At 35.6% G+C, this 18,786-nt stretch overlaps 3 protein-coding genes across 9 annotated transcripts in view; 2 read left to right on the top strand and 1 right to left on the bottom strand.

Annotated features, from left to right (window-relative positions):
- Positions 1-19: 19 nt before the first annotated feature.
- Positions 20-17,335, top strand: LOC136031408 (tRNA wybutosine-synthesizing protein 5-like). Of its 5 annotated transcripts, none has more exons than XM_065710953.1 (4): positions 20-53; positions 5,894-5,935; positions 11,201-12,033; positions 13,180-17,335. In XM_065710953.1, exons 3-4 carry the CDS (start codon positions 11,212-11,214, stop codon positions 13,294-13,296), a joined length of 939 nt encoding a protein of 312 aa, XP_065567025.1. In that variant the 5' UTR covers positions 20-53; positions 5,894-5,935; positions 11,201-11,211; the 3' UTR covers positions 13,297-17,335. The 5 variants fall into 5 exon arrangements, with proteins under 5 accessions (XP_065567025.1, XP_065567024.1, XP_065567027.1 ...); XM_065710952.1 differs by lacking the exon at positions 20-53 and adding an exon at positions 62-89 and having other exon boundaries at positions 5,792-5,935; XM_065710955.1 differs by lacking the exon at positions 20-53 and adding an exon at positions 76-111 and having other exon boundaries at positions 5,792-5,935.
- LOC136030823 (uncharacterized) lies at positions 2,840-5,545 on the top strand. The gene has a single exon (XM_065709868.1). The coding sequence runs from the start codon at positions 2,840-2,842 to the stop codon at positions 5,543-5,545; it is 2,706 nt and encodes a 901-aa protein (XP_065565940.1).
- The window catches only part of LOC136031409 (zinc finger Ran-binding domain-containing protein 2-like), a 40,684-nt gene continuing 35,179 nt past the window's right edge, over positions 13,282-18,786 (bottom strand). For all 3 annotated transcript variants that reach the window (XM_065710958.1, XM_065710959.1, XM_065710957.1), the window contains one exon: positions 13,282-13,501. In XM_065710958.1, the coding sequence (XP_065567030.1) occupies positions 13,459-13,501 (43 nt within the window). In that variant the 3' untranslated portion in view covers positions 13,282-13,458. The remainder of the gene's footprint in view (positions 13,502-18,786) is intronic.

An 18,786-nucleotide genomic window follows, 5' to 3' on the forward strand; every position in this document is an offset into this window, starting at 1 on the left:
TTTTAGCTCATATTTTGACGCAACAAGTTTAAAAAATTAGAACATGGGCTAATCTTATTTACAGGACTTGAGGAAAACGGCTCAGCGTGGTATATTATTTTTGAATTGAGGGTTTGATATTTTTGTTAATTTTTTGGGTATAGTGGTGTGTTTTACCTGGGATGCAGGTAAATTGGGATCCACATCACTCTCCTGGAGTGATGATGGGGCCAAATGCAGTAGGTCCAAATAATGAGCAGGGGCAGGCCCCCATGTACACAACATTTATTCCACAAGTTGTACCTATGTCTCAAGCTATACAGTACCAGGGTCAGGTTATACAGCAGACACCAGGATTTAATCAGGCAAGACAATCACCATATGTCACAACTCTAGCCCCCCACAATAGTCAATACAGTCAGCATCAAATCTATATTTCACCACACTCTCAAAATAGATTCATTGCTACAGTCCCTACATCAAATTCATTTGAAATTTTGAATTCAATTGATGAAAATTACCCCCCTCTTCCCTCAGATGAAGCCATGAATTTAGGCAGTGCAAACCCTAAAGAAGTGGAGGGTATCATAAATTTCCCTAAGCTAGGTTTATCTCATGACTTGGGAAAAGGAGCCAAGAGAGCTATATCCCCAACCCTCATTGAGGAAAACAATAGAGTTGCAAAAAGTCGCTACACAGCTCCTCCTAAGTACCACCCAAAAAATAAGGGAATCCAGATTCTTGACAGATTTGACAATAGAGTAATCTTGTCTAGCAAAATTGAAACAAAAATCTTGCCTATGGAAAGAGAAACCACTTTAAGCCTAAAAGAAGCATTAAAACCTGAGCACTTTGAATTTGAACTGAGCAAAGATAAAAAGAGAGTCACAATATTTCTTCCTACTGAATCTGCTGTAGCAAAAGCATTGACAATTAAGAAAATAGGTGAAACAGAAGTCCAAGCAGAGGAATTTAAACCCAGATGTCAAGGAGTAATAAGAGGAATACCTAAAGAAATCACTGCAGAAGAGATTAAAAGTGATCTTGAATCCGAGTCTAATGCTAATGTGAAATCTGTAAAAAGATTGAAAAGATTTAATAGAGAAACAAAACAATTAGAAGATAGCCTATCAGTCTGTATTACATTTGAAAATAATCTCTTGCCCTCAGCTCTATGGCTATATGGTAGGAAAAGAGAAGTTCAAGGATACCAAAGGCCTATTATTCAGTGCTTCAAATGTCAAAAGTATGGACATATGCAGGCACAATGCAGGGCACCACAGCCAGTTTGTCTCAGATGTGCAGGTCCTCACCAGTCAAAAGACTGTGAACTTAAGAAAGTAACATTAAAAGAAGAAAAATTCCAAAAGTATAGCTGTGTAAATTGTAGGGGTAACCATTCTTCTACTTCTGGATTGTGTAGAGTAAGAGATCAAAATAAAAATATTTTAAGATTATCTCAAGAAAAAAATATTGGCTTCAATATGGCTTCCATAGCATATAGATCCTATGCAGATGCATTAAATAAGAAAAAGGCCATAGAGATCAATGAACAAAACAAAATCCAAAAAGACATTCTAACAAAGTTAGTGATTTTTATTTCAAGTGCACCAGAAGTGGTTGACTTGAGGGACTTGGAATTACAAGAAAGGGTCCAGAAGTTATGCTCTCTTATGAAAACATTATTCAATGAGAAACTAGAATCAAGTGAAATTCTAAAGCTAATCAACATAAGCCCTTAAATGAGAATTTTATCATTCAACACTCAATCAGTCAAAAGAGTTAAAAAGGACTTAATTGAGAACTTTGCAAAGAATAAAGAAATTGATATTATCTGCCTACAAGAAACATGGCTGACAAGCAGAGATACGTGTTTAATGAAAGATTTTCACATAATTAGAAAGGATCGAGAAGAAGGTAGAAGAGGTGGATTGATTACAGCCATCAAAAAGACAGTGTACCATCAGGTATTAAATTTTGGATCATTAGTAAATCAGAAGGTAGAAGTGTTGTTGTGTAGAGTTTATAGATATAGAAAACCAGCACTGATATTAGCCAATGTGTATAACCCAGAAGGAAATAATATGGATTTGGAGACTGTTTTTGATTTAGTAAAAAATGCTGTAAAACCAACAGAAGAGTTTTTAATAGTTGGGGATTTTAATGCCCACTCTGATATTTGGTGTGGTTGTGGAAATAAAAATGGTAGTGGAAATGCCTTGGAGAAAATCCTAGAAGGACAAGATGAAATAATTCTTTTGACACCATATGGGTTACCCACTAGGGCAAATCCACACAGGGGTTTATATTCAACAATTGATTTAGCCTTTGCATGTGGTAGAATGGCAACTAAGACAGCTGTCACCTCAGAAATAAATAGTGACCTCATCAGTGACCACTTTCCTGTAATTGTGGATATTGAAGGCAGAATTGAAAACCCAAATATTGATAACCAGCCAAGGTTCATATTCAAAAAAGCTAATTGGAAAGAGTACAGAACAAGTCTGGGATCTATTGAACTGGAGAAAGAACTTAATTCTTTTGAAAACATAGAGGACAAAATTTGTAAATTCCAACAACTTCTGCTGGAGACAGCAGAAAAAATCATCCCACAGAGCAAAAAAGGGAAGACTCGCCACAAAGAACCTATATGGTGGAATACTGAATGTGAAAATACCAAGAAAGCAATGAATAGGGCAGCAAACAACTATGGAAAAATTCTATCTACAGAGAACTACATTAAACTAAAGCAAAATTTGTAAGAGCCACTAGTGATGCTCGAATTGATTCATGGACAAAGTTTGTAGAGAGTTTAAATTTTAGAGATTCATATGGGAAAGTCTACAAATTTATAAAGAGAATGGCTAGTAGAAATAACCCTCCAAATCCAAACACCCCAGTGCAATTTAATGGAGAGCTAATATTTGATGACAAGAAGAAAGCTGAAGCAGGAGTTAGGCACCTAAGTCAGACCATAGGCAAAGAGGATCCATTTATAAAGACAGTCCTTCACTCTAAAGTATTTTCTAAAGCAAGAAAACTTGCAGAGGAGAAAAGTAATGAACCATACAATTTGCCTTTCACAGATGTAGAACTAGAAGTTGTGTTAAATAAATTGCCAGAAACAGCCCCTGGGCCTGATAGAATCCACCCAGCATTATTGAAGAATCTTCCAACTAGATGGAGACAAGAACTATTAAAAATAATTAACATTTTATGGAAAGAGGGAAGATTTCCAGATTGTTGGAAAAAAGGCATAGCTTTAATGATACCAAAACCAGGTAAAAATAATTTAGTGGAAAATCACCGATTTATAACATTGCTGCCAGTTGTAGGAAAGATCTATGAAAGACTGGTCAAAAAAAGGTTGGTTTACACAGTGGAAAAAACACAAATTCTTCAGGATATTCAAAATGGGTTCCGGCAAGGGAGAAGCACAACTGACAGTCTTCTAAGCATTTTGAGAGATTCACTCTATGCATTAAATAACAGGAAAGTCATGATACTTATATTTCTAGATGTTAAAGGTGCATTTGACAACATTGTCCACCGACAAATATTAAATGGACTTGTAAAAGCAAACATCCAAGGCACACTCATGAATTTTTCAATAGAATATATGTCTGGCAGAGAAGTTGCTGTACTTGTTGGAGAGTCAAAATCAGAAAACAAGGTTCAAATTAAAAGAGGAGTTCCACAGGGAAGTGTCCTTGGTCCTGATTATTATAACATATCTGAACATGACATTCCTATTAAAGATGATGCATGCAATGGCTGTATTTTTGCTGATGACAATAAGACATGGACTGTCCAGGATACTGTAGAGGAAGCTGAAAAAGAAGCCCAACAAATACTTCTCCAAATAGAAACATGGGCAAGTACTCTAGATATAGTATTTGAACCATCCAAAGCAAAAGCCATGGTAATAACACAAAGGAGAAATATCAGACAACCTGTTTTGAAATTTTATGGAGAAAATATAGAAATAGTAAAAGAATATAAAGCCCTAGGAATAATACTGGACTGTAAGATGAGATTTACCAAACATATAGAAAATCTGAAAATATCATGCCTTAAAAAGATAAATCTTCTGAAAATGATGGCAGGGGGGAGGTATGGAGCTAACCCAGCAGTAATGAGAGAATTTTACATCAAGTATATACGACCAAAAATTGAATATGGGGCCACTATATATGGCAGTGCAAATGAAGGTCTGCTAAATAAGCTAGAAGTTATACAAAACACAGCTATAAGGATTGCTTTTGGTGCAAAACATACCACACCAATTCCATTCTTATTAATTGAATCTGGCATAGAAAAACTGTCAACAAGAAGAGATGTACTATTACTTAAATATATTCAGAAACTATGGACATCAGATAAAAATCATCCAATCAAGAAACATATTGTCAAGCGTGGGCTATTCCATACCATGAACCCAAATAAACTAAGGAAACATTTAAACCCATTTGAGAAAGCAGAAGCACTGATGACAGTAGAAGGCTTGAATTTCTCTATTACTAGAATGTTGCAATATAAGAAACCCATAGAAACCCCACCATGGCTTTGGATGCAAATACCCTGTACCATAGAAAAAATACAAAAAAATGAAAGAAATCCACTATACACAAAAATGGAATTTAACAAACTTATCACAGAAAAATTTCAAAATTTCTGTCTAATATATACTGATGGATCCAAAATAGAAGGAAAGGGAGTGGGAGCTGCAGCTTTTGTTCCTCAGAAGAACTTAGTGGCATCCAGATCTCTAGGACAATACTCAACAGTCTTTGAAGCAGAAATTGAAGCAATAGAGATAGCGCTTGATTTAATCCAAAAGGCCACAATAAAGGACAAAGAAGAACGAAAATTTGCTATTTGTAGTGACTCAAAAGCTGCTATACTGAGCTTACAAAATTTTACTTCAAACCAAAACCAAGAAGTCAGCTTTTGTTACAACACACTTCTCCAATTGCTCCAAAATGGATATGAAATTCAGCTTGTATGGACACCAGCACATGTAGGTATACAAGGCAACGAAATGGCTGATAAACATGCAAAAATAGCAGCAGCACAACCCCATGACTGTGTAGAGGGAAATGAATATAAGGAATTGAGAGCAATCAGAGGAGGATTGAGAAAAAGAAGATTTGGACTTTTGAAGGATTTAATCCATGGTCAGCTTGTAGCCCAGAAAAAACATAACCACTTTGATAGTAAAATTTATAGTAAGTTGAAAAAGAGAAATTGTAATTTGTTATTCCGTTTTCGATCAGGTCATGTAAGTACTAATGCTAGACTATTTAGGATTGGGAAAATTGATAGCCCTGTTTGTAAAGCTTGTAATTTGCAGAATGAGACTGTACATCACTATCTAATTGAGTGTCCTTTTTATGAGAGACTTAGAAAGGATATGAGAATTATATGCCAAAAAGAAAAGCTAGGCAGTCTCAATGTTAGTCTTATGCTTGGGATAGGGATAAATGATGATGTTATAAGACTTGAAATGATAATGATGTTTTTGAAATTTGTGAAATTTAGTGGCAGAATGGATGATTTTAGCTAGGATTATATATTATTTTAATTATAAAAAAAAAAAAGATTTTTTTTTTTTTTTTTTTTTTTTATATGTTCTAGTGTTATGGAATAAATATTGAAGAGGGTGGAAAGGAATTATTTGCTTGTTGTGTGTTATTTCTGTATTCATTGTTTATAAAAAAAAAAAAAAAAAAAAAAAAAAAAAAAAAAAAAAAAAAAAAAAAAAAAAAAAAAAAAAAGACTGAGAGAAAAGAGATTATGAAGTTTGTTTCAGATTACTGCATCAAGAAACAAAGAGAAAAGTGTGGAACAAGGAAGATCGTCTCAACAGAAGCTGGATTCTAGAGGAGACGTTAATAATCAACAACAACAACAACTTATTTACATTTGTACTTAACCTAGGCATATCTACCTCTAGGTAAATCTTGTTCCTTTCTAGCCTATTAGCCTACTTTGTTAGCTGGTTAGTGAACCAACTTGCTCTGTGGGCAAATTTGCAGTTTTCAACATAACTTAGCTAAGCTAAAATTAAATATGTTGCTTGATGCCTTTCTTATGCTTTTTATACACTAGTCCAATAATTGTTTCTGGGGAAAAATTGATTTTGAGCCCTTAATGGGGCCATAAAAGGTAAACATAGCAACAAAAGCTTAAAAATGGGTAAGTACATGACAGTTCATTTTATTGACTTTTCGATAAAGTGAAAATAGGCTACCACTTGACAACCTTTTTTATGCTTTTTATGAACATAATAATTGCTTCTGTTGAAAATTCAAGTTTAAGCACTTTTTGACCTAACCTTATTATAAATAATTTTGGCACTAAGAAAATGTGGCATCATTTTGTCAAAAATAACTGAGAAAACAGTGCTGGGAAAACATGGTAGGCTATTATTTTGTTGGAAAACAACTGATAACTCATACTTTAATTGAAAATTTGTCATTTTTAAAAACTCAAAAGTGCTTAAATTTGAATTTGCAATAGAAGCAATTATTATATTCATAAAGAGCATAAAAAAAGGCATCAAGGGGTAGGCTATAGGCTATAGAACTTACAATGAGCAAGAAATGACCCAAAAATGAGCAAAACTGATGTGGATTTCTAGCTCTTGAGAAAATCCTGCAAATTTGTTTTCATAATACCATTTTAGTATTAAAATTAGGCTTAAGAAAATAGTAATTAGGCTATCATTCCTGAATCAGCTGTAAATCAAAACTGTAGCTAAGGCTAGTCCAATAATTCGTTCTAGGGGAAATTTGATTTTGAGCCCTTAATGGGGCCATAAAAGGTAAACATAACAACAAAAGCTTAAAAAAATGTTTCACTTAAACTGTATAGTGATAGAAATTGCCATTTTCAGTTGATTTGAGAATAATAATTATTATTTTCTTTAATCTTAATTGTTAAATGTTATTCTGAAAATGAATTCCTGGGAATTTCTAATTAAAGTTTGGAACTCACAATGAGCAAAAAATGACCCAAAAATCACCAAAACTGATTTAGTTTTGAGGGGTTTCTAGCTCTTGAGAAAATTCTGCAATTTTCATTTTAGTATACCATTACTGGATCACCCATAAATGACAATTTTTTCTCACCAGGCAGTTTTTATGGCACTTGGTATTTACCAAGTGTCATAGAGCAATTGTAAATTCTGTTGGTCTGTCTATTGGTCTTTCTATCCTGGTTTTGCTTGTTTAGGTACTTCCAGATAAGCTAGGATGATGAAATTTGGCAGGCGTGTCAGGGACCAGACCAGATTAAATTATAAATAGTCATTTTCTCAAATTGATCATCTGCAGGGGGGGGGGTTGGTTAATTCAGAAAAATTAGAAAAAATGAGGTATTTTTAACTTACAAACAGGTGATCAGAGCTTAATGAAATTTGATATTTAGAAGGATATCATGTCTCAGAGCTCTTATTTTAAATCCTGACCAGATCCAGTGACATTGGGGGGAGTTGGAGAGGGAAACCTAAAATCTTGGAAAATGCTGAGAGTGGAGGGATTGGGATGAAACCTGGTGGGAAAAATTAGCACAAGTCCTAGATACATGATTGGAATAACCAGAACAGAGCTGCTCTCTTTGGGGGAGTTGGGGGGGAGGGGGTTAATTCTGAAAAATTAGAATAAAGGAGGGATTTTTAGCTTTCAAAGGAGTGATTGGATCTTAATGTAATTTCATATTTAGAAGGACTTTGTAACTCAGATTTCTTATTTTAAATCCTGACCAGATCCAGTGTCATTGGGGAGAATTGGGGGAGGGGGCAGAAATCTCGGAAAATGCTTAGAGTGGAAAGATTGGGATGAAAGTTGGTGGGAAGATTAAGCAAAAGTCCAAGATACATGACTGCAATAATTGGACCAGATACGCTCTCTTTGGGGGAGTTGGTGACAGAGGCGCCATTTGGGGGGGGGCAGGGGTGGGCAAATGCCCATCCCTGATTTTCCAGGGGGCACAAGCTTCTACCACAAAGGGCCCTTTGTTGGCCATAATAATTACACTATTTGCTATTAACCATTGTAAACTTTGAAAGTAGGTTAGATACATAATTAAGTTCTCAAGTTCTGTCAAATGACCATATCCTAGATAATTATGTTAATATTATAGATTTTGAATATTTGCAGGAATTCATCTAAGTTGACAGATCAAAGTAGGGCAGTTCCTGGCAAATGTATTGAATATAAGCTACCGTTTTCAATTACTCGAGTCTGTTCTTATTCTGTTTCTGTCCTTGTCGTTTGTGATCTTGTTGATTCAATATCTTATTTTTTTGTTATCATGAGTTTGTCAGGAGCTCAAAAGCGTAAATTGCCAGCCTTGAAGAAGGAGAAAGAGGCAGAAAATCAGTCTTCTCTGAGTAGATGGATTAAAAAACAGAATCCATCACCATGTGAACTGGTTCAGCAAATAAGTGCAGGTTTGTGTTACTGTTCGTTTGGGTCTCAATTTTCTGTGCCACTCACAGTTTCGCGGACTAAAAGAGCTGAATTTGGGCGGAAAAAGATTTTTTGTGTTTTTATGGCACTTGGTATCTACCAAGTGACATATAGTGATTGCAAATTCTGTTGGCCTGTTGGTCTGTCCTGGTTTTGCTACCTTAGGCACTTCCAGGCCAGCTAGGACAATGAAATTTGCCAGGCGTATTAGGAACCAGACCAGATTAAATTAGAAATTGTATTTTCCCCGATTCGACCATCTGGGAGAGGGAGTGGGGGGGGGGGGGTGTTTACGGAAAAATGAGAAAAAATGAGGCATTTTTAACTTATGAGCGGGTGATCGGATGTTAATGAAATTTGATTTTTGGAAGGATATAGTGTCTCAGAGCTCTTATTTTAAATTCTGACCGGATCTGGTTACATTGGGGGAAGTCGGGGGTGACCTTAAATCTTGGAGAACTCTTAGAGTGGAGGGATTGGGATGAAACTTGGTGGGAAAAATAAGCACAAGTCCTAGATACATGATTGACATAACCGGAACATATCCGCTCTCTTTAGGGAGTAGGCGGTGAAATCCAAAAAATTAGAAAAACTTCCTCGAAAAGCACACTAGAAGTGACCACCACAAAGACAGTGCAGTTTCATGGACAAAGTTCAAAACCATACAAACCAAGGAGTTGCAACCAATCGCGTCTGTTTTAATGACAGTCAGAGACAATGAAATCAAGGAGAACAGAGAGCACGTAAAAGCCTTAAAAAAGTAAGAGCTCTATTGGGGCGACTCAGCACTGCCTTTAGGGGGCACGACAAAACAGAATACTCGACAAACAAGGGAAATTTCGTCAAGACGTGCAATCTTCTTGCAGAGTACTCTCCTACGCTCTTCAACGAGCTACAGAGATGGTACGGTCACTACACATCCCATGAATACCAGAACGATCTTTTTTCGGTGATCGGTTCCAGGCTTCAGCACATGATAGTGCAAGCCAAATACTTTGCCGTTCTGGTCGACGAAATGAAGGACAACTCGAAGAAAGAGCAGCTCGCCATTCTTCTTAGGTACTTCTACGAAGGAAAAGTAAAAGAAAGGCAGATCGGATGCTATCACATGAAGAGCCTGGATGCTGAAAGTCTAGCAAATTTCATTCATGACACAGTGACAAGAATTGGACCTGATTGGAACTACTGTGTCGTGCAGTGCTACGATGGGGCAAGCGTAATGAGCGGACCATTCTCCGGTGTTCAAGCTTGTTTGAGAGCGAAATCGCCACAGGCATTATACATTTATTGCTATGCACATAAGCTAAATTTGGTCATTGCGAGCTGTGTTGAATCTGTTGGCACTGTTGGTTTCTTTTTTCTCACTGGTCCAGACTCTATACACATTCATTTCCAACAGCAACACTCGGCATCAGTTGTTTGTTGAGGCCCAGAAAGCTGCCGAACTGCAAGTTCTGGAGCTGGAAAGAGGTGTAGCCACACGATGGTCTTACTGGTATCGATCTATATCGAAAGTTAGACTCCGATGTGAATGCATTTTAGCTGTACTGTCTGCTTTAAGCGAGGGGGCTGACGACAAAGCACGGGCAGAGGCAGTTGGGCTCCAGAAGAAGATGGAATTTAGAAGAATCTTATGCTACAGAGCTCCTATTTTAAATCCCGACAATATCTGGTGATATTGGGGGGAGTTGGAGGGGGAAACCGGATGTCTTGGAAAACTTGAAAATTAAGGTATCTTTATTTTATGAATGGGTGATCAGAACTTAATGAAACTTTATATATAGAAAGATCTTATGTCTCAATTTCCAATTCAAATCGGATCCGGAGACATAGGGGGCTGCAGGGGAGAAACAGAAATCTTAGAAAATGTTTAGAATGGAGAGCTCAGGACAAAACTTAATGGGAAGAATAAGCACAAGTTCTAGATACATGATTGACATAATTGGAATGAATCCGCTCTCTTGGGGGGAGGGGGGATTTCCAGTGCTTTGGCGATGGCTAGGATGATGAAAAATGGGTGGCGTGTCAGGGACCTGCACAAATTGACTTGATTAAAGTCGTTTCCCTGATTCGACCATCTGGGGGGCTGGAGGAAGCGGAAAGACTAAAAAAATGAGATATTTTTAACTTACAAATGGGTGATCAGATCTTAATGAAATTTCATATTTAGAAGGACCTCGTGTCTCAGAGCTCTTATTCTAAATCCCGACCATATACAGTGATATAGCGAGGTGTTTTTAACTTACAAGTGGGATTGGATCTTAATGAATTTTAATATTTAGAAGGACCTCGTGTCTCAGAGGTCTTATCTTAAATCTGGACCACTCATCCCCCTATTAGAACTCCCTGAAGCCTACCAAAAATAGCAGTATGTTCTATTAACCAAAATATTATTCAGGTCCAATCTGTATTTTTTTAGATTCTCTTTTTTTTTTTCATTTAGTTCTCTAAGCAAACAATGTTTCTGTGAAAAGCTTTTAAACCATCATTGTAGTCTTCAAAATTAGAAAAATAGTCGTTTAGCCCTTTTGTTTCTGTCGCAATGTAAAGAAGGAAGAAAATATTTGCAAAAGTACATAGTGGCACTGTCATTTTTTCCTGTTCATTCAAGTTACAATCATACTTGCCAAAAAAAGTTTTATCCAATCTTTACCAAGTGGATGATCTTGTGAAGGGAAATTAATTTAATTGAAAGATTAACAGACTTTGCATAAAACAATATTTTTTCGCAACTTATCCTTTTTTAGGAAAGAAGAACATGAAGGATAAAATAAAAATTCCGAGGTGCGATGGTATATCAGATGAAGAGTTTCGAGAATCAATTCTACCAAAAAGAGAGCCTGTTATAATAACTGGACTTGATATTGGACTCTGCAAATCGCTTTGGACAGTTGATTACCTTTCTAATAAAATTGGAGATAAACAGGTTAAGGTTCATGTTTCAAAGGACAAGCAGATGGACTTCATAAAGAAAAACTTTATTTACAAGACAATCTCGTTTCGAAGTTTAATCAAACGTGCATCAGAGAGAGAACATGAAGAGTTTTTTCTCGACAAAAATGAAGTATATTATTTAAGAGCTCTTGGTGATGACCCAAGAGGCAGAGATGTCAGCGACTTCAAAAAACATTATTCAGGGATTTCTGATGATATAATATTTCCTGCCTATTTCGAGCCTAGTCAGTATTTTTCATCCGTTTTTCGTATAGGGTCTTCAGGTTGTCAACTATGGACACATTATGATATTATGGACAATATGTTGATTCAAGTTAAAGGCAGAAAAAGGGTGGTTCTTTTCAATCCTCAGGATACCCAAAATCTTTATTTGAATGGTGATAAGTCTGAAATTATAGATATTGACAACCCTGACTATGAAAAGTTTCCCAAGTTTAAGAACGTAATGTTTTATGAAGGTTTTCTTGAGCCAGGAGATGTGATATTCATTCCTGCTCTTTGGATGCATAATGTAATTAGCTTGGATTTTGGTATTGCAGTTAATGTTTTCTGGAAGAACCTGGACAACTCATTCTACAACCAGAAAGATCCGTATGGCAATAGAGACTTAGTTCCAGCTGAAAAGGTAAGTTTTCTTTTAAAGCTCAATTTTTAGGGTATTCGTCATGATCCCGGTTGCATCCCCTCGCCCTCCCCGTAAAAGAATACTGATGAATATCTTTTTTTTACCCATTTATTTAAAAATAGAAAAATTTCCCATTCTTGGTTACATATAATTCCTAGTAAACTATCTTCAGGAGGTCACTCTCTCACTCCTGCAAACCTGGAGATATGGCTTGAAGTTCCTAACAAATCTTGCCATGATAGATCAGATTCCGTTTTAGTATTAAAAGTAACCAAATCCAAAATATAAAAGTTAATATCAGTCTCAAAAGTTAAGTCAAGCCGTGCCTTTATTGTGGCTTTCTCAGGCGAAGTTGTCCGTGCTTTGTGAATTTTTCTAGCAGCTCCAATCTCTATTGATACTTTTAAGATTAAAAAAGCAAATAAAGCGCATTTGACGCGTTTTATTTATAGAACATTAAATCCGGGGAACAAGAAGCGGTTTTCACTCGGGTAACTTCACCTGAAAAAGCCATGATGAAAACACTTCGCTATATAATGATATATGTATCATTATGTAGTACGTACCCTCAGAGTGCTCAAGAGCTTTAACAGACTTGTCTGTTTATTTGGGTTTGAACAGTATGTTACTCTGGGTGTTTTGGACAGATTTGAAACCCCTCCCTTAAATCGGCGGCGCGCCGAAATCTTATGGTGATGTGTTGCCGTTTCCCCTCAAAATCAGTTATTTGCCGCCGAAAAGAAAACCGGCGCGGCATCCGGGTCTAGTCCTTGCATCGGAGGGCATGAAAATAAAAAAACACAAAGGCGAAGATCAGAACCCAATTTAGATTGTGTAAGTAATTTTTTGACTCTAGTTCCAGTTCTTACTTTCATAAGACATCCAGTCTCTTTGGAATATGCCTTAAATCTTTGAAGCAACCATCTAAAGACTACTCTGACTTTTAACACACAAGACCACCTTACCACCCAGCATACCCTTAGTCATTGTAAAATAATGGAAACCCTCCATCATTGCGACAACCATCTAAAAACTACTCTAATTTTTTTCAAAGAATAAAATTTTATCAAAGAAAATGCACGCAAAAAAACATCTACTCACCAATCACTATTCCTTTTCGAATAATCACCTACTGTTCCTTTCTAGGCTCTACAATCCTTGGAAACTGCATTGAAATCCTTGAAAGAACTACCTAAGGACTACTCAGACTTCTATCACAGAAGAATTCTATCTCGAGTGGAAAGGAGCTTAAATGAACTTTAAGTTTATTTCTCAAGTTACATACCAACTAACATAAGTGACAAGAAGCATGTGTAAATTCTAATTGTATGTGAGGTATCACGTTAGAAAACCAATTGACACTAGTAAAGTAGACAAACGAGGTCAAAAGTCAAAGACCATGTTCAAAGTCAGCGGTAATTTGCATTATCGACGTCTGTATCTATCATCTTTATCATGGTATCTGTCTCTGAAAAATAAAATAGCCATTAATTTTTCCCTATTACAACTTTTGTCATAAAATTGTGAAAATTCTGTTAAAATTTATTCTATATCATCAACAGATCTCTAACAAAGAAAAAAATAAATCAAATGTTAAGTTTTCTTCCGGATTTTGGAATTAGAGAACAATAAAATTGCTCAAAATATATTAAAATTTATTAAACGATAAACATCTGCATCTTCTATATTTTCGTATCTGTCTAAAGAAAAAAAGAAATTTGAAAAGTTTTGTTATTGCATGGCTTCAGGAACAGTAAAACTATCCAAAATAATAAAAAAAAATCATCAAAAACAAACATCTACAACATCTACATTTTTGCATGTATCTTTAACAAATGAAGAAACAATACAAGTGTTTAATCGTTTTTTTTTTACGAATTTTCGGTATTAAAGCTTCACAAACCACAGAATTTCAAAAAAAATTCTACTGCAGCTCACCAAGCAGTCTCAGTTTTCGACCCAAACAGCTGAGCGTACCTTATGATAGTTTGGATTGTTGCTACGAATGCAAGTGCATCTACCCGCAAAGACAGACTCAGTTCTACCGGCTGTGCCAAGAGTACTGTCATCCGCAAAAGCATGAATCTGAGAGAGAAACCCTATGAAGCCGGTTGGAAGTGACCTACCGGCCGACTGAAGAAACGATGGTCTGACAGCCTGTCCGAGTTCCTGACGATGGCCAACATCAGACCGAGCGAAGCGCAAACGCTTGGCATGGTCTAAAGCGGATGGAGGAGGCAAACGTCTTTCTACGCCGAGTAGCGCCCAGCAGGTTACTTAAGTCAAGTATATTGATCATCTAACCTATATTTGGCACAAGTCTTGAAATAAAGAAAAATAATGTAAGGTTTTATTTTGTATTCCCATCTTCGTTTCCAAATGGCTTTATGAACAATAAAATTGCCCAAATAGATTACAACTAATAATATCCTGTTTGGTAAGTCGATAGCAATTATATTGTGTTGAAAAAAAGCAAATGAAACTATTTTTCCAGGGCTGAGTGTGAGGGGGTTGGTTTTTAAGGTTTACTCTTCGTTCACCCTAGCAAAATAAAATGATTTATACCAAGAATTTCCAAAAAAGATAGGAAAACGCACAGTCTCAGAAGAGGTCTTCAATTTCTCCTCCCTCCACACCATGATTTGTTCCACATCCTGGAATTTTAATAAAAATTTACCTGTCGTTCATCTATTACAATCATCACAATTTTTGTTCTAAGTTATGTACATTATAGTCTTGCTCATAGAAAACGAGGGGAAGGATAGAATTGTTCTCTAAATAATAAATAAAAATAACTACATAATACACGAATCAAGAGAGGTCTAATTAGCCACTATACCCTCCTATTCTATCAAATTAAAAAAAAGACAATGAACGCATAGTATTTTGCCTGTTTCAAATTATCTATCAATACACAATGACATTGACCACCGTACCAAAGGGAGGGGGACAATTTGCATCTTATTAAATATATGTACGATTTTCTGAAAGCCCGAACTGAGCAAAAACGTGTTACAAAAATCGTAGTCGGTGAAAATTGTGTGTCTTATGAATCTGCTGTCAAGTCGCTAAAAATGCCCTCTGTGAGCGCAGATACGAACTTATCCTCAAGTATTGACTCTCACGAGTTAGAAGCATCGTTCATTACTGCCACCTCCTTGTACAAAGCGTCTGCCTACCCGAAGCAGGAATAAAATAAAATCATTGAGATGGCGTACCCATCGTTTAACGGATTTTTGTTCCTTTTTTTGTTAGTACATTAAACTCTCCGCAATTTATTTACCTTGTCATTTATTAATGTTGTAAAAATAATAGCGTGATTTAGTTTCGGCCTAGGCCAAAATTATGAAAGCTGTATTAATTAAATGAATCTTGAAGATTCGTAAATCTTTGGTCTTGCATTTAAATCCTACGATTTATCACACGAAAATAGCTGCCAAACCAAATCCAATTATGAATTTCAGTCACACAAAATCTTAATGAAATTATGTTATTTGTGCCACCTTTAGATCTTAATCAAATTTCATTCTTTGAAGATTCATATCAAAGAAATCTATCATGAATTTATTGGGAGTTATTGTTTATACCTCAAAAATTAATATTACTTGAAATAGAAGGCTTATTTAATTTCGCGATGAAATTACATTCATTGTTTATATATAAACAACATTTTGTCCCGATAGAATTAAGTGATGCTTTAAAGCAGTGTTCACATGCAAGTCAAACGAGACGTCCATGCCTAGACTTGTATGTCTAGGCATCCACATATGTGTGAACCCCACTCTTAAGCACTGATGATAAATATAAAGAAAAGAGGCTTCCCGATTGGTAGAATTTTAAAATCCAGAGAAAGAATTCTAGAACTCGATGCTTAGCTGCAATGTGTTACAGCCAAGCACTGAATGTTACATGTGAATGTAATTACTAGGATATAGATGTCGGTATAGACACAAGTCTGGAAATGTCAGTCTAACTAGACACGCATCTGAACGCCGCTTTAGAATTTTATTGTTAGCCAATTTTTCCTTCAGAAAAGATCATCTCTGTAAATGAAGTTTCTTTTGTGATATTTTTTAATTCAAAATAAACAATGAAAGGGTGATATTCATCATGTATCATAAAATGCATCAATATAAAACGGATTGTAAGCGACACAGCATTCGTTTTGAATAATTCCTCTGGTCTTTGTCTCTTATTGTCGGCGGTTTTGGGCCGAAAAACTCATTCCTAGCTATTTAATCTACTATGGATTGCCTCCCGTAGTAGCATAATATTTGTAGGCATGAATATGTAATGAGTTGGAGGTAATAGGCTTGATACTGTCTGGGCAGGATTTCGACTCTTGTTGATAGATGAGCATCGCCAAGAGTGGAAAACCTTGCTGTGACTAAGATGGGCCCAGGATTGCACAAAGTCTCCATTCAACTGAAGGTCCCAGGGAGTTCTTTGCTCTTCGGTTCAAATGGTACTACCAACTTAATACAGGGAGGAAAACGGAAAGAAATGTGACCCGGTTTTTCTTTTAAATCATCTATGAACTGTGTAAAAGTTTGCTTTTCAGCTGAATTTTGTACGGTAGTCAAATATTGGCTTGAAAATCAATTATTCATGTTCTCATTTATCTTGTTTTTATAACCTGTCAGTTGCGGTTTGTAGTGGCAAAAAGCATTTATTTGACTGAATGAAACAAAATGAACAAGTCTTTTGCAATAAACAGGATTATTTACCTGGCATTCGTGATTGAAACATAATAAATATGTTACTCGTCAAACAAATTTTTACTGCATCGGGAAACGAGTCTTTTGAAAAAAAAAAGCATTGTAATTTAACTGACATTCCTGAATAAAATACAACAAATATGTTACCCGTAAATTTCCCAAGATTATTTCCGACAAATTCAACATTACCCAGCATCTCATAGTTCTGATTTCTCTTTTGAAATTAGGCCAGCGGTGCGAGCGGGATTTAGTTTGCGTCATATTGGTCCATAAGTTTGGGATCTAATCCCAATAGCTGTGAGAAATTGTAATGATAGAAACCAATTTCTGAAGTTATTAAGAAATCATGTCGCTAGTCTCCCATAATATTTTCAGTTGTGAGTGTTGAAGTTCGATTTCCGTAAGAAGTGCAAATTAGTTTAAGCCGAAGTAATGACGGTTATTCCTTTTGTTTGTGTGTTTTTTTTTTTTTTTTTTTTTTTTTTTGGTGATATACCACGCGCTTCAGTATGCCATTAGGCATTTGCGCTGTTTGTTTATATGTTTTAATTCTTGTTATAAATAAACATGTATCTGTCAATCTATCTATCCGTCATACAATTTTTGTTGGATCCAAAAACGCGCCTGATGCAACCAAAATTTAAACTGATATATCTGAATGAAGCAACGAATATGTTACTCATCAAACAATTTTGCTGCATAGAAAAACACGTCTTTTGACCAAAAAAATATGTTCATTTGACTCGCATTCTCAACTAAAACACAAAAAATACATTTACCGTCAAGTAAATTTTTCTGCATGTGAAAACGCGGCTTTTGCGATTTTTTATTTTATTTAACCGACATTTCTGAATGAAACTCAATAAATATGTTACCAATGAAATTTTTTTTTTGTATAGAAAAACACGTCTATTGCAAAAAACCTATCTATTTAACCGACTTTCCTGATTGAAACACAATAGATTTTACTTGTCACATAAATTTTGCTGCATCAAAAGATGCGTCAAAGCCAACAAGTTTTAGTACTGAACCTTCAAAGTTAAACAAAGACTACAAGATAATCGCATGGATGTCCATACCAGTTCAAAACCCTTGTGAACACGCTAGACATATAAAATAATATTATCCCCATTAAAATTGGGAACTATATTGATGTAATTTTGAAGTTATTTAACTGATGATTGATGTTATAGCATGGATGTCCATACCGGTTCAAAACCCTTGTGAACGTGCTAGACATATAAAATGATATTATCCCCATTAAAATTGGGAACTATATTGATGTAATTTTGAAGTTATTTAACTGATGATTGATGTTATAGCATGGATGTCCATACCGGTTCAAAACCCTTGTGAACGTGCTAGACATATAAAATAATATTATCCCCATTAAAATTGGGAACTATATTGATGTAATTTTGAAGTTATTTAACTGATGATTGATGTTATAGCATGGATGTCCATACCGGTTCAAAACCCTTGTGAACGTGCTAGACATATAAAATAATATTATCCCCATTAAAATTGGGAACTATATTGATGTAATTTTGAAGTTATTTAACTGATGATTGATGTTATAGCATGGATGTCCATACCGGTTCAAAACCCTTGTGAACATGCTAGACATATAAAATGATATTATCCCCATTAAAACCGGGAACTAGATATCACAATTGGTGTTATTTTGAAGTTATTCAGCTGGTGATTGATGTTATAGCATGGATGTCCATACCGGTTCAAAACCCTTGTGAACGTGCTAGACATATAAAATTATATTATCCCCATTAAAATTGGGAACTATATTGATGTAATTTTGAAGTTATTAAACTGATGATTGATGTTATAGCATGGATGTCCATACCGGTTCAAACCCTTGTGAACGTGCTAGACATATAAAATGATATTATCCCCATTAAAATTGGGAACTATATTGATGTAATTTTGAAGTTATTTAACTGATGATTGACGTTATAGCATGGATGTCCATACCGGTTCAAAACCCTTGTGAACATGCTAGACATATAAAATGATATTA

This window comes from Artemia franciscana, chromosome 9, assembly GCF_032884065.1.
Source record: "Artemia franciscana chromosome 9, ASM3288406v1, whole genome shotgun sequence".
NCBI lineage: Eukaryota > Metazoa > Arthropoda > Branchiopoda > Anostraca > Artemiidae > Artemia > Artemia franciscana.